We start from the raw sequence: 21,873 nt of genomic DNA on the forward strand, positions 1-21,873 counted from the left end.
CTAAATTAGGGTAGGGGTTTGTGGACAGTCTTTTCCAAGAGAAATCTATATCCTTAAATATATTCTCTTTGTTTGCCTCCATTTAGCATGCATTTTTTCATACTTTTCATTCCTTTTTCCCCCCCATTTTTATTTCATATTATCATTCTGAATAATGGCACCAAAGAATAGCAGCTGTACTTTTTGAAAGCCACTACCTTTCAATTGGCACCTATCTTAAAATATTACCAGCTGGGCGAGGTGGCTCACGCCTGTAATCCCAACACTTTGGGAGGCCAAGATGGTGGATCACATGAGGTCAGGAGTTTGAGACCAGCCTAACCAACATGGAGAAACCCCGTCTCTACTAAAAATACAAAATTAGCTGGGCGTGGTGGCACATGCCTGTAATCCCAGCTACTCAGGAGGCTGAGGCAGGAGAATTGCTTGAGCCACGGAGGTGGAGGTTACGGTGAGCTGAGATTGCGCCATTGCACTCCAGCCTGGGCAACAAGAGCGAAACTGTCTCAAAAGAAAAAAAAAATTACCAAGAGTAACTGAAAGGCAATAAAATAGTATTACTTGGTAATAGAATTACCAAGAGTCATTGAAAGGCATACAATTCTATTGTATGGGGGAATTCGAATCTCTTTTAGGTTTCTCAATAACAAAACATTCTTATAAAAATAGATGAAGGTACTACAGGCATAAAATAGTTTCATGATTTGATTTAACTACAGCTGTACTTTCAGCCAGCATTGTAACTGGAAATCTGTATCTTGGAACTGAAAAGCGATGATCTCCATACCCCCTCATTTCACTAGGACAGTGGTTTCCTTGGCTACCAGGATATTTTAGACCAGTGAACTGAGGAGGAATGTTCAAGAATTTCCTTCTAGGTGACAGGATTAGTGGTCTCTTTGATTTCTTTGCTGCAGCATTAAATACTGCACAGTTATGCCTCCCTTTGTTCCCCCAAAAGATTTGAAACAGTAGGTGCAGAAAAAGTATTTTTTATGGATAGGGAGATTTATAAAACAATAGTATTCTCCTAAATATCCCTTCCCCCTTTATTACAGTGAAGCTATTTTAGTTTTTGGACTAGTTTTTTAGTGTCTTTGTGTAAACAGTCACCGTAAATGCTGTGACTTCATTGCTCTGTTAATGATGGAATATAGAAAGTGGCCAGGCACAGTGGCTCACACCTGTAATCCTAGAGCTTTGAGAGGCTGAGGCAGGGGAATTGCTTGAGCCCAGGAGTTTGAGACCAGCCTGGGCAACATAGTGAGACCTCATCTCTACTAAAAAAAAAAAAAAAAAAAAAAATTAATCAGCTATGGTGGTGTGTACCTGTAGTCTCAGCTACTTGGGAGGCTGAGGCAGAAGGCTGGCTTGAGACTAGGAGATGGAGGCTGTGGTAAGCTATGATTATACCACTGCACTCCAGCCTGGGCAACAAAGCAAGACTCTGTCTTAAAAAATAAAAAAAAAAAAGAATGTCAAAAGACTGGGTGTGGTGGTTCACATCTGTAATCTCAGCACTTTGGGAGGCTGAGGTGGGCGGATCACTTGAGGTCAGGAGTTCAAGACCAGCCTGGCCAACGTGGTGAAACCCTGTCTCTACTAAAAATACAAAAATTTACTGGATGTGGTGGTGGGTTCCTGCAGTGCCTGTGATGATCTACTTGGGAGGCTGAGGTAGGAGAATTGCTTGAACCTGGGAGGCGGAGGCTGCAGTGAGCCAAGACCATGGCACTGCACTCCAGCCTGGGAGACAGAGCGGGACTTTGTCTCAAAAAAAAGAAAAAAAAAAAAAAGAATATAGAAGGCATTTCCTTTGAAATTTCATTTTCTCTTTCAGTGCTTTTTGAGAATTTTGAAATACAGTAGTTTGGAATCTTTCAGAAAATGGCTCAAGAGATTCTGGTAACTTAAGTACACTTCTCTCACGTACCTCCTTTCCCCCCATGGCTGCCCACTACCCATTTTTTTTTTGCCCCACCCCACCCCGCTACCCATTTTTAATCTCATTCTTGTTACCCTGTATTATGCCAGGTCATATTGGAGTAAGAAACTGTTACTGATTTTTTTTTTTTTTTGAGATGGGGTCCTGGTCTGTCACCTCAGGTTAGAGTGCAGCGGTGTGATCACAGCTCACTGCAACCTCAGTCTCCTCAGCTCAGATGATTCTCTCACCTTGGCCTCCTAAAGTGCTGGGATTATGAGTGTGAGCCACCATGTGCAGCCTGATTTTTTTTTTTAAGCTTTGATGGAAATTCTTGGTGAGACTTGATGTCACACTTTTGTTCATCCAGCTATGTGAAAATTCTGACTCTCTTGTGTATTTCCAACCTTGCAGGTTTTGGTTATCAGTCTGAACTTGAATTGAGAGTGGCTGAAGCTGCCCGAAGACAATATAACAAGCTGAAGATGCAGACCAAGGCAGAAATCCGGCAAACTCTTGATCGTTTGCTAGTGGGTGATTTCATTGTAAGTGGGCATCCATAAACACTTTTTGGGGATTGCGGAAGGGGAAGGAATTCTTTCCATCAAGTCACTACCTACTGTAGATAGGCTTGCTTGTATCAGTTATGCTGATTGAATAAACTGAAAATATTTAAGTCCTTATCAGCCAGTCAGCCAGTATAAAATAAAATCCTGTGTGGTTTTTTTTTTTTTTTTTTTTAGATGGAGTCTTGCTCTGTTGCCCAGACTAGAGTGCAGTGGCGCAATCTCGGCTCACTGCAACCTCTGCCTCCTGATTCAAGCAATTCTCCTACCTCAGCCTCCCAAGTAGCTGGGACTACAGGTACCTGCCACCACACCCGGCTAACTTTTGTAGTTTTAGTAGAGGCAGGGTTTCACCATATTGGCCAGGCTGGTCTTGAACTCTTGAACTTGTGATCTGCCTGCCTCAGCCTCCCAAGTGCTGGAATTACAGGCGTAAGCCACCACACCCAGCCTTGTGTCTTTTATAGTCAGGGTTTGGCTAATAAAATGAATGACTATGACTAGATTCTGTATCTTCTTGGACCAGGTTGAGGTTACTTTCAAGACTCATCTTTGGGCCGGGTGTGGTGGCTCATACCTGTAATCCCAGCACTTTGGGAGGCCAAAGTGGGCAGATCACTTGAGGTCAGGAGTTCAAGACTAGCCTGGCCAACCTGGTGAAACCCCCATCTCTACTAAAAATACAAGAATTAGCCGGGCATGGTGGTGGGTCCCTGTAATCCCAGCTACTTGGGAAGCTGAGGCAGGGGAATCACTTGAACCTGAGAGGCGGAGGTTGCAGTGTGTTGAAATTGCACCACTGCACTCCAGTCCTGGAAACAGAGTGAGACTCCTTCTCAAAAAAAAAAAAAAAAAAAAGACCCGTCTTTGTTTTATTTTCCAGACCTGATACCTTGTGTGTTTTTCACGTGAGAGTTTCTAGGGTATGGTGATAGGCACTTTGTGATGCTGAATGAACAGGCGTCATGAAGATGCCATAGACAGGGAGAGCTATAGAGACATCTTCAGGGTCTGGTAGGTAGGCTGGGCGAGGTGGCCCATGCCTGTAATCCCAGCACTTTGGGATGCTGATGTGGGAGCATCATTTGAGCTCAGGAGTTTGAGAGTGGACAACATAGTGAGACCCTGTCTCTACAAAAAAAAAAAAAAAAAAAAATCAGCTGGACCTGGTAGCACATACCTGTAGTCCCAGCTGTTCAGGTGGCTGAGGTGGGAAGATTGCTTGAGCCTAGGAACTGGAGGGTACAGTGAGCTGTGATCTGCACTCTAGCCTGGGCAACAGAGTGAGACCTTGTCTCAGGAAAACAAAACAGTCCAGTAAAGTACAGTTTCTAAGGTGGCATGGAGGTACACTGGTACAGTACAGCAGCAGGTGGCACAGTGAGAAAAAGTGTTGCTTCTTTTGGGCAGTGCAGAGTAAGTTATAGGTGTCAGGGACGGCAGAAATCATCCAAGTAAAATGGGGTGTGTAGTATGGGTTGGAGAATTCATCTTGTTTTTTGTTTTGGGGGGTGTGTGTGTGTGTGTATGTTTCTAAATAAAGTACGACAATTAGTATTCTCATAAACCAAGGAGATTTCTTTTTGGTAACATAAATTAGGTTTTGCCACATATATACAGTTGAGGCTGATTTTGGTTGGTGGGAAGAACAATTAACAAATCATGAATTGGTGTGTTATTTATATTTCAAATATCAAAGCTTATGTGTTTCACTAAGATATTTTGACATGAAAGTTCGTGATTACCAATGCCCCCGAATAAGTAAAAATGTTTATAGAGTTCTATGTTTATTTGAATTCCATAATTCCGACAATCCTTTAAAGTATTAAACCCTATAAATTAGAAACAACATCTTTCTTAAGTACGGACTCTCTCCCTATTTAGTTATTTGCTGTTTTTTTCTCCCCTGTTCAGACATTTCCCTGTGGTAATTTATCGGGTCCTTAAGCATTTGCATCTACTTTTGTCTTCGACTTTTTGCTGTAATACAGTAAACCACTGAGTCACTCCATAACCCTAGCTGTGGCTTCCAGAGACGCTTGAGCACCATGGGTAAAGCTGTTGGGTTTCGGCAGTTATGGTTAATGACTATTTTACTTTTACAGGAGGAGAGCAAACGATGGACTGTGCGACTGGATATTTCTGCCCCTCAGGTGATATTTCCTGATGATTTCAAATTCAAGAATCCTGTGTTAGTTGTTGTGGATCTAGGAAGAATGCTTTTGACGAATACCCAAGGTATAGTGTGAGTGGGAAATCATGAAAACCTATCTTGGTAGATCAACCTATCTATGATTATCTAAGTAAAGCTTAATAAAACATTTATGTAACATTTTTAAACTTCAAGATTCACTTGTAACTTTTAGAATAGTGAAATAATGAAAACCTACCTTGGTAGATCAACCTATCTATGATTATCTAAGTAAAGCCTAATAAAATGTTTATATAACATTTTAAGGCCCCAGAGTTCTCTTATTATTTTTAAAATAATAGCTTTATTGAGATATAATTCTAAGTTTAAAACGTATAGTTCAGTTGTTTTTGGTACGTTGATAGGATTGTGCAATTCTCATTGTTACTTAATATCAGGCCTAATTTTTAAATGTATACTTGTTTTTGGTATGTTGATAGAACTGTGCAATTCTCACTGCTATTTAAAAGATACTTTCGCATCCTCCTCGACTGAAACTCTGTATGTACCTGTTAAACACCAGTTCTCCTTCCCACTCCCCATCCCCTGGCAACCACTAATCTTTCTGTCTCTGTATTTGTCTGTTCTGAACATTTCATATAATGGAATAATGTCATGTATAGCCTTTTATGTCTGGCTTTCCCGTTTAGCATGATATTTTCAAGATTCTTCTGTGTTGTAGTATATACCAATACTTCTTTCCTTTGTATGGCTGAATAATAGTTCATTGTATGGCTGTTCCACATTTTGTTTATCCTTTCATTTGTTCATAGCCATTTGAGTTTCTTCCACTCTTTGGCTATTATGCACAGTGCGGCCGTGAGCATTCATGTACAGGTTTTTGTGTAAACATTTTTTTTTTCTTTTTTATACACCCCCATTTCTGCAATGTAGACATGACATATATATTTTTTTGTTTTTGTTTTTTTTGTTTGTTTGTTTTTGAGACGGGGTTTCGCCCTTGTTACCCAGGCTGGAGTGCAATGGCGCGATCTCGGCTCACCGCAACCTCCGCCTCCCGGGTTCAGGCAATTCTCCTGCCTCAGCCTCCTGAGTAGCTGGGATTACAGGCACGCGCCACCATGCCCAGCTAATGTTTTGTATTTTTAGTAGAGACAGGGTTTCACCATGTTGACCAGGATGGTCTCGATCTCTTGACCTCGTGATCCACCCGCCTCGGCCTCCCAAAGTGCTGGGATTACAGGCTTGAGCCACCGCGCCCGGCCACATGACATATATTTTTAATTCTCTTACATGTATATCTAGAAGTAGAGTTGCTGAGCCATGTGGTCACTCCATGTTTTAATATTCTGAGGAAGTACCAACTTGTTTTTGTTTGTTTGAGATTGAGTTTCTACTGTGTCGCCCAGGCAGGAGCACAGTGGTGTGATCTTGGCTCCGCCAACCTCTGCCTCCCGAGTTCAAGTGATTCTCCTGCCTCAGCCTCTTGAGTAGCTCGGATTACAGGTGCCCACCATTATGCCTGGCTAATTTTTGTATCTTTAGTAGAGATGGGGTTTCTTCATGTTAGTTAGTCTGGTCTCAACTCTTGACCTCAGGTAATCGCCCACCTTGGCTTACCGAAGTGCTAGGATTACAGGCGTGAACCACTGTGCCCAGCCCAAATTGTTTTTCCAAAATGGCTGGACAAGCAGTTTAGGAGGGTTCCATTTTCTCCATATTCTTGTCACTACTTGTTACTGTCTGTCTTTTAGATTATAGCCATGTTTGTGGGTGTGAGGTGGTATCTCATTGTGGTTTTTATTTGTATTTCTTATGTAACACTGTGTATCTTATTTTTATTTATTGATTGATTGAGACAGAGTCTTGCTCTATTGCCCAGGCTGGAGTGCAGTGGCGCGATCTCAGCTCACTGCATCCTCCGTCTCCTGTGTTCAAGCAATTCTCTTGCCTCAGCCTCCCCAGTAGCTGGGATTACAACCATGCACCACCACACCCGGCTAATTTTTGTATTTTTAGTAAAGACGGGGTTTTGCCATGTTGGCCAGGCTGGTCTGAAACTCCTGACCTCAAGTGATCCATCCACCTTGGCCTCCCAAAGTGTTGGGATTACAGGCATGAGCCACTGAGCCTGGCCACACTGTGTGTCTCAATAAACATTATTTAGCAGCACATAATTTCAGGGATGGAGATTTAATCTGTTTGTGATTAAGAGCATACGTAAAAAGAGACACCTAGAAGGTAATTTTATTATTAATAGAATTTTTAGATCCAAAAACTGTTCATTGAGACAGGATAGAAGGATGAGGAGATTCATGGGGTAAAAGAAATTGAGGAAGTTTATCAAATAATCTAAACCTTATCTTCACAGAGAAGACCTGAAAGAGAAGAAGGTAGAGGGCCTGCACAGGAGTGGGAAGTTTGGTGCCGGGGGAATGTTAAAAGGGAATTTGCTCTGTATAAAAGGATCTTACAGCCACAGAAAGCATCTAGGTGAACTTATAAAACATAAATATGGATCAGAGACACAGATGGTAGAACTTGGTAGTATATTTTTGTTGTTGAGACAGAGTCTTGCTCTGTTGCCCAGCTGGAGTACAGTGGTGTGATCTTGGCTCACTACAGCCTCCACCTACAGGGTTCAAGCGATCCTCCCACCTAAGCCTCCCAAGTAGCTGAGATTCCAAGTGTGTGCCACCACACCCAGCTAATTTTTTTATTTTTAGTAGAGATGGAGTTTCACCATGTTGGCCAGGCTGGTCTAGAACTTCTGACCTCAAGCAGTCTGCCTGCCTTGGCCTTCCAAAGTGCTGGGATTGCAGGTGTGAGCCACCATGCCCAGCCCTGGTGGTGTATTTTTATAGTTGCCTTGGCACTGCTCAGCTGGAGACAGAGGGACTAAGTGTGGCTCTGGGGCTGCAAAATTGCATATTGAGCAGTCATTACTTACCAAGCACACTACGGCAGCACTGGGAAGACTGTGTTGAGCAAGAAAGATGAGACCTCTCTTCTGAGAAGATTCCAGTGGATGCTGGGCCCGGTGGCACACACCTGTAATCCCAGCACTTTGGGAGGCTGAGGTGGGTGGATCACATGAGGTCAGGAGTTCAAGACCAGCCTGGCCAACATGGTGAAACCCTATCGCTACTAAAAACACAAAAAAATTGGCCAGGCATAGTGGCTCAGGCCTGTAATCTTGTACTTTGGGAGGCTGAGGAGAGTGGATCAACTGAGGTCAGGAGTTTGAGACCAGTCTGGCCAACATGGTGAAACCTGTCTCTACTAAAAGTACAAAAATTAGCTGGGCATGGTGGCGGGCATCTGTAATGCCAGCTACTCAGGAGGCTGAGCCAGGCATGGTGGTGGGCATCTCTAGTGCCAGCTACTTGGGAGGCAGAGGTTGCAGTGAGCCAAGATGGCACCACTGCACTTCAGCTTGGGTGACAGAGTGAGACTCTGTCTCAAAAAAGAATTAAATAAAAATACAAAAATTTAGCTGGCCATGGTGGTGCATGCCTATAATCCCAGCTACTCGGGGTTGGCGGGGGGCTGAGACAGCGGAATTGCTTAAACCCAGGAGGCAGAGGTTGCAGTGAGCCGAGATCGTGCCATTGTGCTCCAGCCTGGGTGAAAGAGTGAGACTTCTTTTCAAAGAAAAAAAAAAAAAGAATATTCCAGTGGGGGAAACAAATGAACACAAAGAAAAAGTAAAAGAAGTAAAGGACTCTAGAGAGTGACATAAGAAGCGTTGGTGAAAGCAGCCCAAGTCCATGGCAAGTCAGGGGAGAGGGTGGGGAGGCAGTGTTGGACCAACAGGTGGCGCTCATGTCAGGGGGCGTCCAGCTTTTCTCATGTCCATATATTTTTACATTTGTGTTTTGATTTCCAAATTAATAGGTAAGTTCACCCTTAGACAATGGTAAACACAGATGTTATACTTAGAGTTTCATCAGTTTTCTTAAACAAACTGGGGTTGGTTGGTTCTCTACTTTTCATAAGTGAAAGAGGAGGGAAATAGCAGACATGTATTTGAATCTTCTCTTTTTTATCTACAGATGACTCCAAGAGGAAAAGTAGGGATGGGTCAGCATCTGAAGAGACCCAGTTTAGCGATGATGAATATAAGACCCCCCTGGCCACACCTCCTAACACCCCACCTCCCGAGACAAGCAGCAGCAATGGAGAGAAAACGCCTCCCTTTGCTGGAGTTGAATTTAGTGAAGAACAGCTTCAAGCACATTTAATGAGCACAAAGATGTATGAGAGGTACTCTCTGTCATTTATGGACTTACAGATCATGGTTGGACGAGTGAAAGACAATTGGAAGCATGTCCAGGATATTGACGTGGGACCAACCCATGTGGTGGAGAAGTTCAACGTTCACCTGCAGTTAGAGCGTCGATTGATTTACACTTCAGATCCTAAATATCCAGGAGCCGTGCTCTCAGGCAACTTACCAGACTTAAAAATCCACATTAATGAAGATAAAATATCTGCACTAAAGAATTGCTTTTCTCTCCTCACCACCCCAGCAATCAAAACGTCGGACATTCAGATTAAAGAAAAGATTTTTCCCCAGGAGGAGCAGCGGGGAAGTTTGCAGGACTCAGTAATGAATTTAACCCAGAGCATTGTGATGTTGGAGCAGCATACCCGGGAGGTTCTGGTGGAGTCGCAGCTCCTCCTGGCGGAATTTAAAGTGAACTGTATGCAGCTTGGTGTTGAGAGCAACGGCCGCTACATTTCCGTGCTCAAGGTGTTTGGTACCAATGCTCACTTTGTGAAGAGGCCTTATGATGCTGAAGTCTCCCTAACTGTGCATGGTTTGCTCCTGGTGGATACCATGCAGACATATGGTGCTGATTTTGACCTTTTGATGGCCTCACATAAGAACTTGAGCTTTGATATTCCAACAGGAAGCCTTCGGGATAGCAGGGCCCAGTCTCCTGTCTCTGGACCAAATGCAGCCCACTTACCTGATGAAGCTACACTGAACGACCAATCAGCTACTAGTGTTTCGCTTGACAAAATTCTCAGCAAAGAACAAGAGTCCCTTATTAAGTTGGAATATCAATTTGTGAGTTCAGAGTGCCCATCGATGAATTTAGATAGCACTCTTCAGGTGATTTCATTACAGGTGAATAATTTAGATATTATCCTTAATCCAGAGACAATTGTGGAGCTAATTGGTTTTCTTCAAAAATCCTTTCCCAAAGAAAAAGATGATTTAAGTCCTCAACCTTTAATGACTGATTTTGAAAGAAGCTTTAGAGAGCAAGGAACCTACCAGTCTACATATGAACAAAACACTGAGGTTGCAGTGGAAATCCATAGGCTTAACTTACTGCTTCTTCGGACAGTGGGAATGGCCAATGGAGAGAAATATGGCAGAAAAATTGCAACCGCGAGTATAGGTGGCACCAAAGTGAATGTCTCAATGGGTAGCATGTTTGACATGAATGGTTCTCTTGGCTGTTTGCAGCTTATGGATTTGACACAAGATAATGTTAAAAACCAGTATGTTGTCAGCATTGGGAATTCTGTAGGCTATGAAAATATCATCAGCGATATTGGCTACTTTGAATCTGTGTTTGTCAGAATGGAAGATGCAGCCCTCACTGAAGCTTTGAGTTTCACGTTTGTTGAGAAATCTAAACAGGAGTGTTTTCTCAACCTGAAGATGGCTTCTTTACACTATAACCACTCTGCTAAGTTTTTGAAGGAGTTGACGTTATCCATGGATGAACTGGAAGAAAATTTTCGAAGTATGCTGAAAAATGCAGCCACCAAAGTCACCACCGTACTAGCTACCAAGACTGCCGAGTATAGCGAGATGGTGTCGCTGTTTGAAACTCCAAGGAAGACTCGGGAACCCTTTATCTTGGAGGAAAATGAAATATATGGGTTTGACCTAGCTTCATCTCATTCGGACACTGTAAAGCTAATCTTGAACATAAACATTGAATCACCAGTTGTTTCTATCCCTCGGAAGCCGGGGAGTCCTGAGTTGTTGGTGGGACACTTGGGACAGATATTCATCCAGAATTTTGTGGCTGGAGATGATGAATCCAGAAGTGACCGTCTGCAGGTGGAAATCAAAGACATCAAACTGTATTCTTTGAATTGCACCCAGTTGGCAGGTAGAGAAGCTGTTGGGTCTGAAGGAAGCCGGATGTTTTGCCCACCTTCCAGGTCTGGCAGTGCCAACAGTCAGGAGGAAGCTCATTTCACACGACATGATTTCTTTGAATCTTTGCATAGAGGTCAAGGTGAGGAACATCGATCTTTTGTTCCATTTTGTTTAATGATTAAAAACCCAGCTCATGGAGTTCTTTGCTAAAATAGCACAACAAAATCCTTTTCTTTTAGAATAATCTTCAGTTAATATTTAAGAAATCAAAAAGAGTTTTAATAGAATGCCTTGTAGTAGGTTGGCATGTTTTCAACCTTTTCCACTTAATGTAATATTTAGCAAAACAGGAATTTATTTACTTTTATTTTTGTTTTTTGAGACAGAGTTTCGCTCTTGTTACCCAGGCTGGAGTGCAATGGTGCGGTCTCAGCTCACTGCAACCTCTGCCTCCCAGGTTCAAGTGACTTTCCTGCCTCAGCCTCCCAAGTAGCTGGGATTATAGGCATCCACCACCAGCCCTGGCTAATTTTTGTATTTTTAGTAGAGACAGAGTTTTACTATGTTGGCCAGGCTGGTCTCAGGTGATCCGCCTGCCTCGGCCTCCCAAAGTGTTGGGATTACAGGTGTGAGCTAGCACTCTTAGCCAGGAATTTATTTTTCTAAAGTGTTCCAGTTTGAAATTGGATTAATGCTCATTTACAGAGATGCTTCAGTGGATGGATGCTGTTAAAGTATTGTTTAATTTGGTCAAATATGTCTGATTTTCTTGATCCTAAGCTGTAGATATTTCCTAGTTAAATATTTTAGCCCAAGATAGCTCAAGGGGTTGATGTAAATAGAAAATGAAATTTAGTTTTTGGATATTCTTTAATATTCTGCCATCTACTTCTATAATGAGTTGGTCCAGGGTTCTAAGAATAAAATGCTTGTGTTTGTATTCTGTATCTGATCAGCTGAAACCAAACAGTCTAATCTGTTGGTCTTGGCACACAGAGACCAGGTAAGCCCTAGAGCATGGCTTTATTTATTGGTGAAGAAATTAATGCCTTTGGGAACTTATCCTTCTATGGTTGTCAGATGTTAGTTCACTGATTTTTTTTTTTTTTGAGACGGAGTTTCGCTCTTGTTACCCAGGCTGCAGTGCAATGGCGCGATCTCGGCTCACCGCAACCTCCGCCTCCTGGGTTCAAGCAATTCTCCTACCTCAGCCTCCCGAGCAGCTGGGACTACAGGCCGCGCCACCATGCCCAGCTAATTTTTGTATTTTCAGTAGAGACGGGGTTTCACCATGTTGACCAGGATGGTCTTGATCTCTTGACCTGGTGATCCACCCACCTCGGCCTCCCAAAGGATTTGTTTTTATACTTACCAAAAGATGGCTTTCTCTGCTTGGATAAAAGTTGTTTGCTTAGAACTCTGTATTGTCTTAGATTCTGATTTAGGCCTAATAAAAGGAATACATCTGTATCTGAAAGCTAGGTGAGGATAAATAATTTGGCTTGAAAAATGCCAGTTTGGGTGGCTCAGAGAAGCATAATGTAGTCTCTGGGATCGATTAATGTTCACCACATCATGTTTTGAAGCTACCAAATGGATCGTGGGATGAAAATATTGTTTCTTTTTTTGTGTCAATTTGTCTTGTACCTCGGCTTGCTATGAGTTTTGGTTTCGGGATAGTTGTCAAAGTTTGCTCTCAGTCATAGACTCCAGGTGCCAGGCTACCCTGCCCTCCTGGTCTCAGAGTAACTCATGGGCTCTATTTTGTATACCCTAAGTTTAATCAGCAGTAATGAAGCAAATATTAGGGTTTACGGTCTGTCATTTTGTGTCTTTTATGCCAGCTTTTCACATCCTGAACAATACCACCATTCAGTTTAAACTGGAGAAGATCCCTGTAGAGAGAGAATCTGAATTGACTTTTTCTCTTAGCCCAGATGACCTGGGAACTTCTAGCATCATGAAGATTGAAGGAAAATTTGTCAATCCAGTTCAGGTAAAAACCTGATTTTCATGTCAGGGCAGTTGAAGTCATATGTTTATATTATTACTCTATAAATATGTTAGTTATGTATTTATGTATATTACATGTTGGAAGGAAAATATATTTTTAAAGAGATTATTACCCATACATAATACCATTGTTGAAATCTGTGTTCCAGCAATCATGGAATCCTTTTGTCTGGGGATTGTCCGCCTTTTTCTTTTCTTTTTTTTTTTTGTTTTTTTTTGAGATGGAGTTTCGCTCTTGTTACCCAGGCTTGAGTGCAATGGCCCGGCTCACCGCAACCTCCGCCTCCTGGGTTCAGGCAATTCTCCTGCCTCAGCCTCCTGAGTAGCTGGGATTACAGGCACGCGCCACCATGCCCAGCTGATTTTTTGTATTTTTAGTAGAGACGGGGTTTCACCATGTTGACCAGGATGGTCTCGATCTCTTGACCTCGTGATCCACCCGCCTCGGCCTTGTCAGCCTTTTTCATGTGTAGGAGGGGTAGGTTATATAGAGGAAAACGGCAGATTCTTAATTCCATTGACATATAGAAATGGGGCGATGATTGCTTACAAAGTCAGAGTCTCCTTTTCCAGGAGGGTATCTTTAGACATACTTAGCCCGCCCTATGAAACATGGTGATCATTTGAGCTCTGGGAGAGACCCTCTCAACAGAGAATTAGTCCTGCCCTCTCTGAAATGAAATGGGCCAGCATAGGGATTTCTTTTTTGTTTTTGGGCATTTGTGTATGTATAAACCTTTTCTTTTTTTTTTCCTTTAAAGGTGTCATTTTTCCTGATTTCACATAGAGTAGAGCAAAGAGTAGGGCGTTATAAAACAGCAAGGACGGGCAGGCTCTTAGGACGGTGGACCGCAGCCTTGGGTAGTTGATCTGTATCTGGCAGCTGCTGTGGAGTAACCCAGGAGTGCTGTTTATGGAGTAGCCTGCCTTTTGACATCAGTGGTTCCTCCCAGAGGTCTCTGGGACCCCTGAGAGAACTACCCCAAAGCTTTCCCTTCTTAGGCTAAGCTTTTGCTCCATTAGTGGTTAGCTACCGGGTGGAATTTTTCACCTTAAATCTAGCATGTGCTGTGAATTCTATTGGATTATGTTGACTTACCCCCCGCTTTTTTTTTGTTTTGTTTTTGGCGAGACAGAGTCTCATTCTGTCACTCAGGCTAGAGCACAGTGGCACAATCTCGATCTTGGCTCACTGCAACGTCCACCTCCCAGATTCAAGTGATTCTCCTGCCTCAGCCTCCCAAGTAGCTGTGATTATAGGCATGTGCCACCACACCAACTAATTTTTATATTTTTAGTAGATAGTAGAGATGGGGTTTCACCATGTTGGCCAGGCTCGTTTTGAATACCTTGCCTCAAGTGATCCTCCTGCCTCGGCCCCGCAAAGTCCTGGGATTACAGATGTGCACCACACCTGGCCTATGGTGACTTATTCTTATGGTTACCATTGACTTAACTGTTGTTTTGATGAAAATCTTAAAAACATTATTTTAGGTAATTCTTTCTTTATAAATAATTAAGATAATTATTTGAATTAGTTAATATTTGATGATTAGTTTTAAAAGTTGATTATGAAAGCATGTAAACCTATACAAAAGTGGAATAGTCTGATAAGCCTTACCTGCCCGTCACGCTGATTCCACTTATGAAGATTTTGCTACATTTGTTTTGTCCGTCTGTTTTTTTTTTTTGGTGAAATTTTTTTTTTTTTTTTGAGACGGAGTTTCACTCTTGCTACCCAGGCTGGAGTGCAATGGCGCGATCTCAGCTCACCGCAACCTCCGCCTCCTGGGTTCAGGCAATTATCCTGCCTCAACCTCCTGAGTAGCTGGGATTACAGGCACGCGCCAGCATGCCCAGCTAATGTTTTTTGTATTTTTTTTTTTTTTAAGTAGAGACGGGGTTTCACCATGTTGACCAGGATAGTCTCGATCTCTTGATCTCATGATCCACCCGCCTTGGCCTCCCAAAGTGCTGGGATTACAGGCGTGAGCCACCGCGCCTGGCCTTGGTGAAATATTTTAAGGCAACTCCCAGATTTCATGCCATTTTCACCCCTGTATATTTAGAATGTATTTCTAAAAACTATGTGTGTCTTTTTATATAACCACAGTGGTATTTCATGTCTTATAAAATTAATGAGCATTCTTTGATATTATCTAAATTTTAATCGATTTTCAGATTTCGGAAACATTTTTGATCATCTCAAAATGTCTTTGTTTTGGGTTTGTTGGAATCAGGATACAGACAATTAGAAACATTGCTTTTGGATGATACATTATGTAGGTCTCTGTTAATCTAGTTTCCCCCTCTTTTTTGTCCCTCCGTGTCATATTTTGTTGAGAAACTGAGTTATTTGCCCTGTAGAATGTCCCACTTTCTGGATTTGGCTGTTCATGTGCCGCTTAACTTGTCCCCCCCCCACATTGCCTGTAGAATCTGTAGGACAGGTTTAGTTCTATAGGTTTGACTGGATTCAGGTTTCTTTTTTGGCAGGGGGTTGGGGCACACTTCATGTAGGTGGTACTGTGTGTTTCATATTGCTTTACAGTATATCAGGAGGAACATAATCATGTCTTTTTTCTCTCTTATTGATGCTAGAATGAATAATTGTATTTAGGTGGCAAGAGCCTTGATTTCTCCGTTGCAAAATTCCCTGTCAGTCATTCACATAATGGTTTATTCCACTAATGAACATTGATGGCACACATTATTTAATTAGGGGTTATAAAATGGTCACTTTTTCTAATTTCATCATTATTTCTATATCTATTGGTTGGATTCCTCTGTTAAAAATTGCCCTTCATTAAATACAAAACTTGCCTGAAAAAAGTTTTTGTTGTTGTTGTTTTTTGTTTTTTTAGACAGGGTCTTGCTCTGTTGCCCAGGCTGGAGTACAGTGGCACGATCTCAGCTCACTGTGTCCTGCGCCTCCTGGGCTCAAGCAATCCTCCCACCTCTGCCTCCCAAGTAGCTGAGACTACAGGCATGTGACACTACACTCTGCTAATTTTGTATTTTTTGTAGAGACAGGGTTTCATCATGTAGTCCAGGCTGGTCTTGAACTCCTGGGTTCACGTAGTCAGCCTGCCTCGGACTCTTAAGTGCTGGGATTACAGACGTGAGCCACTGTGCGTGGCTGAAAATATTTTTAATAAGAAACTAATTAAAAATGAAGTAAAGGAGAAAGGAAACATAACTAATCATGGATCATCTTCATTTTTATCTAAAAGGTACTACTAGTACTAAATATTGGTTGTTACACTAATTGGTGGTGATCAGCCATTTTTAGAACCATGAATCTTGTTTCTCAGTCCTGGGGTGTATCCACACCAGACTTTTGTCAACACTTTCTCCAATTTCTGCATTTATTTTTGTGGGATCAAAAGAAATGACTTCGTTGATTCAGGCATAATCCACAGTATTTATTGAACTCTTATGGTATGTAGATTATTGTGTAGGGTACTGAGGGAGGGCCTTGTGAATAGAAGTGGGGCAAAAAGAGGTAAGGACAGAAAAAATTGAAAGAGATATTCTTTGCTATCAGCTAACTTACAGCCTCATGTAGGAACCCATAAATATCAACTGTGGACATTTATGGGCATTACGTCTGCATGCATTTAATAACAGTAGTAGAGTAACTGAATTTTTCTCTTTTCAATACAGGTGGTATTAGCAAAGCACGTATACGAGCAGGTTTTACAAACACTGGACAATCTTGTGTACAGTGAAGATCTGAATAAGTATCCAGCCAGTGCTACCTCTTCTCCTTGCCCTGATTCTCCTCTGCCTCCCCTCAGCAGCTGTGGAGAATCTTCTGTTGAAAGAAAGGAGAATGGATTGTTCAGCCACTCCAGCCTTTCTAACACCTCCCAGAAGTCCTTGTCAGTGAAGGAAGTCAAATCCTTTACTCAGATTCAAGCCACCTTTTGTATATCAGAGCTTCAGGTTCAGCTGAGCGGAGATCTGACTTTGGGGGCCCAAGGTCTTGTGAGCTTAAAGTTTCAGGATTTTGAGGTGGAGTTTAGCAAAGATCATCCCCAGACTTTATCTATTCAGATTGCCCTGCATTCTCTGCTGATGGAGGACTTACTGGAGAAGAATCCAGATTCCAAATATAAGAACCTGATGGTATCTCGAGGAGCTCCTAAGCCATCTAGTTTAGCACAAAAAGAATATCTTTCTCAGTCTTGTCCCTCAGTGTCCAATGTGGAATATCCCGATATGCCTCGTTCTCTTCCTTCCCACATGGAAGAAGCTCCTAATGTCTTCCAGTTGTATCAGAGACCCATCTCTACATCCCGGAAAAAGCAAAAGGAAGTCCCAGACAAGGACTATCCCTTGACCCCACCTCCCTCTCCAACAGCGAATGAGCCCAAGATACTTGTTGGAAAGAGTAAATTTGATGATTCCTTAGTCCACATCAACATATTCTTAGTAGATAAGAAACATCCAGAATTCTCTTCCAGTTACAATCGAGTTAACCGGAGCATTGATGTTGATTTTAACTGCTTGGATGTGCTGATCACACTGCAAACCTGGGTCGTGATATTAGACTTTTTTGGAATTGGCTCCACTGCAGACAACCATGCAATGAGGGTGCCTCCTGAGGGCATTCTGCACAGCGTGAAGTCGGAGCCACATGCCCCCATGGAGTCTGGACTGGATCCAGTGAACACCAAGCTGGATCTCAAGGTATCGTCAGTTCCCTTTGGCTCCCTTAAGTTCTAAAAATGGATTTGGGCTTGTTTATTTAAATGCAAGCATTTTACATTTACTCTGGAAAATAGCCCTTGGTGGCAGGGGAGCTATCTAGTCCTCTATGGTTTTGTTATAAAAGGTAGACATTAATATTCTGGGAAGGTTTTACTGTAAATCCCATCTGGAGGCAGGGAACGTAAGTGGTTCAAGAATCTTGTCTTTCCTTTGAGCTCTATAATTCAGTAGAGTGACTTTGCTTCTCTGAACTGTAGTTTCCTCATCTTCTGTCGTCTAAGATGACCAAATGAGGTGATGTGTGTATAGTCTATAATAGCAACTTTATTTTTATTTTTTTACTTTTTTCCAGACGGAGTCTTGCTCTGTCACCCAGGCTGGGGTGCAGTGGCATGATCTCGGCTCACTGCAACCTCCGCCTCCCGGGTTCAAGTGATTCTCCTGCCTCAGCCTCCCACGTAGCTGGGATTACAGGTGCCTGCCACCACACCCAGCTAATTTTTGTATTTTTTTTTTAAGTAGAGACAGTCTGATCTTGAACTCCTGACCTCATGATCCACCCGCCTCAGCCTCCCAAAGCACTGGGATTATAGGTGTGAGCCACCTCACTGGTCCGTAATAGCAACTTTGAAGTGTGGCTTTTGTTACTGTCTCCCCATTCTCTCAGAACACTATTTACTTTCATTGAGGGCAACAGTGTAACTGTTAAGAATGGTCTGAAAAGTTGGACTGCCTGAGTTTGAGTCCTGGTACTTTCACTGTACCTATATAGCTATGTGGCCTAGGGCAAACCACTTAGCCTCTTTTGCCCTTAATTTTTTCATCAATAAACTACGGATGTTCAATGGTGCCTGCATCATAGAGTTGTTCTAAGGCCCTCCACATGGTGTGGGCACACAATAAACATTCAGTGAATGGTAGCCATTATTATTTTTATGTTACATGGATTACTATACTTATAACTTGCCCATGATACTCATACTGTAAATGTTAAGGAAAAAAAAGCATTTGAGTTTAAGGCTATTCTGCTCTGTGCGATAGAACAGCAGGATGTGAAACAGTCAACCTGAATACCCCATTCGAGGACACATAGGCCTGTTGTACCTAGCACCAGTCCAGAGCCCTGGAACCCTGCGTTGGCTGATAACATTTGTGTGCCGCTAGGGTGTTCTTCATCCACCTGTCTTAGCATGTGTGGACTTGAACTTACTGCTGGGGAGAAGTCAGGGAGGAGAATCATATTTTATCCAGTTGCCATTTGCTTATTTCCTAGCTGACAATAGGTCTCTTTCCTCTAGAAATGGAAGGGATCTCAGGAGAGAGAGGGGAGAGGACCAGTTTACCTTTCTTGTTCAGTGTCTGGTGAATGAATGACTTTGTAGTTCTCCAAGGCCTCTGGTACCTTAGGTATAGCAAGATGGATGGAAGCTGGAGAGGCGTTAGCCATTTCTTTGGACTTCATGTGCCTGTAACTGGAACTTGGTTCCTGCAGTGCCTGTGATGACCTGCGTCATGAACTCTTTGGTCTTGAATATGCAGTGCTTCTAGAGGGCTTTGCCTTGATTGATGTGGTTGGATTTAAAAGAGAACAGGACTGGATAAATGTCCCTCAACAATGCATTTTTAAAATAAGAATTTTTGAAAAACATTTTACTGTGAAAAATTTCAAATATATCACAGAGAAACAGTATAATGAACCCCTATATGCCCAACCCTATAATTCATCACATTTACTTTATGACTTTTTTTCTTTGCTGAAGTATTTTATTTATTTATTGAGAGGGAGCCTCGCTTTGTCACCCAGGCTGTAGTGCAGTGGCACGATCTCAGCTCACTGCAACCTCTGCCTTCTGGGTTCAAGCGATTCTCCTGCCTTAGCCTCCTGAGTAGCAAGGATTACAGGCGCCCACCACCATGCCTGGCTAATTTTGTAGTTTTAGTAGAGATGGAGTTTCATCATGTCGGCCAGGCTGGTCTCGAACTCCTGACCTGAAGTGATCCTCCTGCCTCATCCTTCCAAAGTGCTGGGATTACAGGAGTGAGCCACTGCACCCGGCCTGTTGAAGTATTTTAAAGCAAATTCTAGACATATCATTTCAACTCTACATACTTCAGTATTTATTTCTAAAAAATAATGGACATACCACAATGCATTATCATGTCCAACTAACAAGAATTCCTTGGTATTTTCTGACATTCACCAGTTCATAATCAAATTTCTCTGATTGTCTTAAAAACGCCCTCTTATTGGTGGATCGTAGAGGAATGAATGGTTTAAGAAACTTCTTGCCTTTCTATTCTTTTGGTCTCTGTAATTCAGTAGAATACTGTGCTTTTTGAGCCAAAGTTTTCTCATTTACAAAATAAGGAGAATTAAATAAAATGGTGCATGAATTTCTTTCTTTTTTTCTTTCTTTTTTGAGACAGAGTCTCGCTCTGTCGCCCAGGCTGGAGTGCAGTGGTGTGATCTTAGCTCACTGCAGCCTCTGCCTCCTAGGTTCAAGGTATTCTCCTGCCTCAGCCTTCTGAGTAGTTGGAACTACTGGCATGTGCCACCACACCCTGCTAATCTTTATATTTTTAGTAGAGATGGGATTTCACCATGTTGGTCAGGCTGGTCTCGAACTCCTGGCTTTAAGTGATCTGTCTGCCTTGGCCTCCCAAACTTCTGGGATTACAGGCATGAGCCACTGTGCCGGGCCTGATGCATGAATTATTTGAATCAGGATCCAGATAAGGTTCCATGTTACATTTGCTCTCATGTCTTTTAAATAATCTCTTTTAATTAAAATATATCTGCCTCCCCGCAACCCTACCACACCAGTTGACTTGTTACAGAAGCTGGGTTAGTGCCTTGTAGAGTGTCCCACATTTTAGGTTTGTCTGTTTCCTTGTTTGGCTGTTTGACTTCTTTTATCCTCTATTTTAACAAGTGGATGTTAGCTCTGAAGACCTCATCAGATTCAGTTCAGCTTGGTAAGAACACGCCAGAGGGGCTGCTGAGTGCTTCCTCTTGCATTGAGGGCAGGAGGCATATAGCGTCTGATTGTCATTTGTTAGTGACACTAACATTCATGTGAAGAGTTGGGTCAAGTGGTGGTGGTGGTTGGATTCCTCTAAACAAAGCATATTTAGACCCAGTGTACGTGTTCTTTTGGTAATTAAATGACTAGAAGTTTTCATTATTTTTGTTTTATTTTTTTGAGACAGAGTCTTGCCCTATCACCCAGGCTGGAGTGCAGTGGTGCGATCTTGGCTCACTACAACCTCTGCCTCCTGAGTTCCAACGATTCTTGTGCCTCAGCCTTCCAGATAGCTGGGATTACAGACACATGCCACCATGCTTAATTTTTCTATTTTTAGTAGAGATGAGGTTTCACCATGTTGGCCAGGCTGGTCTGGAACTCTCGATTTCAAGTGATCCTCCCACCTCTGCCTCCTAAGGTGCTGGGATTACAGGTGTAAGCTACTGTGCCTGGCTGACTAGAGGTTTTTAATTTCCGCCATGATGATCTTGCCTTGAGCTTCCTTCTGTGTCTGTGTCAGAAATCATACTGCAAGGGAACTGGAGCGCCCACTGCAGTCATTGCTCCAGCTACAATAACCCAGTCCCTTTTCTCTGTCTTTTTATTTATTTATTTATTCATTTTTTATTTTTTTCCACACCCAATAGTAAAGAACCAGCCAACTCTGTCTTCTTCTATAATGATTTTCCTTCTTCCTTTCCTTCTATTACATTCCTTTTTTCTTTTCCCATTTTTTTTCCCTTCCTGGTTACTCATGCACCACACATTTCCTGAGCACCTGCTTTGTGGTAGGCACTGAAGACAAAGACAAAGGGGTAAAGGCATGGTCTCTGCCGTAGGGAAGCAGTGGGTGTGAACTGAATGTTAAATCTGCTCTCAGTCTTTTCCTCACTCCTTCCTTCTCTTCCATCAACGGTTTGTCCCCTGTGATGTTACTCAAAGCAAAAAAGGTTGTTGATAACTAACTCAACAAATCCTAGACATGTAAGATCTTTTTTTAGTATTGCATTGTGGAATTTATTTGTTACAATAAAGAATGCTACTCCTAAGACAGAGGATTTTGTTTTTCTTCTATTTATACTTGTCTCTAGAAAAGAAAGTCTTTGATTATGGTTTCTAGGTGGAAGTCTTAGTTGGTTGATGGTGGGCGTCTATTTGTTCAAAGACAGTAAATAGGATTCTAAATCATATTTATCATTTTGTTCTGAAAAATTTCTTACAATGAGACTTACTGTATCTGTTTGAGTTACTATAGAATTGTACAATATTAATGATGAATGCCAAATTGAGAAAAATAGTTTTATAATGTAAAGCATCTTGTGAACAGAAAATACACAAGGCAAGCA

At 42.2% G+C, this 21,873-nt stretch overlaps 1 protein-coding gene across 5 annotated transcripts in view; it reads left to right on the forward strand.

The window, feature by feature from the left end:
• The window catches only part of VPS13D (vacuolar protein sorting 13 homolog D), a 296,629-nt gene that overhangs the window by 37,998 nt on the left and 236,758 nt on the right, over positions 1–21,873 (forward strand). For all 5 annotated transcript variants that reach the window (XM_032300439.1, XM_032300440.1, XM_032300441.1 and 2 more), the window contains 5 exons: positions 2,339–2,469; positions 4,596–4,728; positions 8,698–10,911; positions 12,617–12,768; positions 16,452–17,480. In XM_032300439.1, coding sequence (XP_032156330.1) covers positions 2,339–2,469; positions 4,596–4,728; positions 8,698–10,911; positions 12,617–12,768; positions 16,452–17,480 — 3,659 coding nt within the window. The remainder of the gene's footprint in view (positions 1–2,338; positions 2,470–4,595; positions 4,729–8,697; positions 10,912–12,616; positions 12,769–16,451; positions 17,481–21,873) is intronic.

Source organism: Sapajus apella, unplaced genomic scaffold (genome assembly GCF_009761245.1).
Source record: "Sapajus apella isolate SASKATOON/1434 unplaced genomic scaffold, GSC_monkey_1.0 scaffold43, whole genome shotgun sequence".
In the NCBI taxonomy this organism is placed as follows: Eukaryota; Metazoa; Chordata; class Mammalia; order Primates; family Cebidae; genus Sapajus; species Sapajus apella.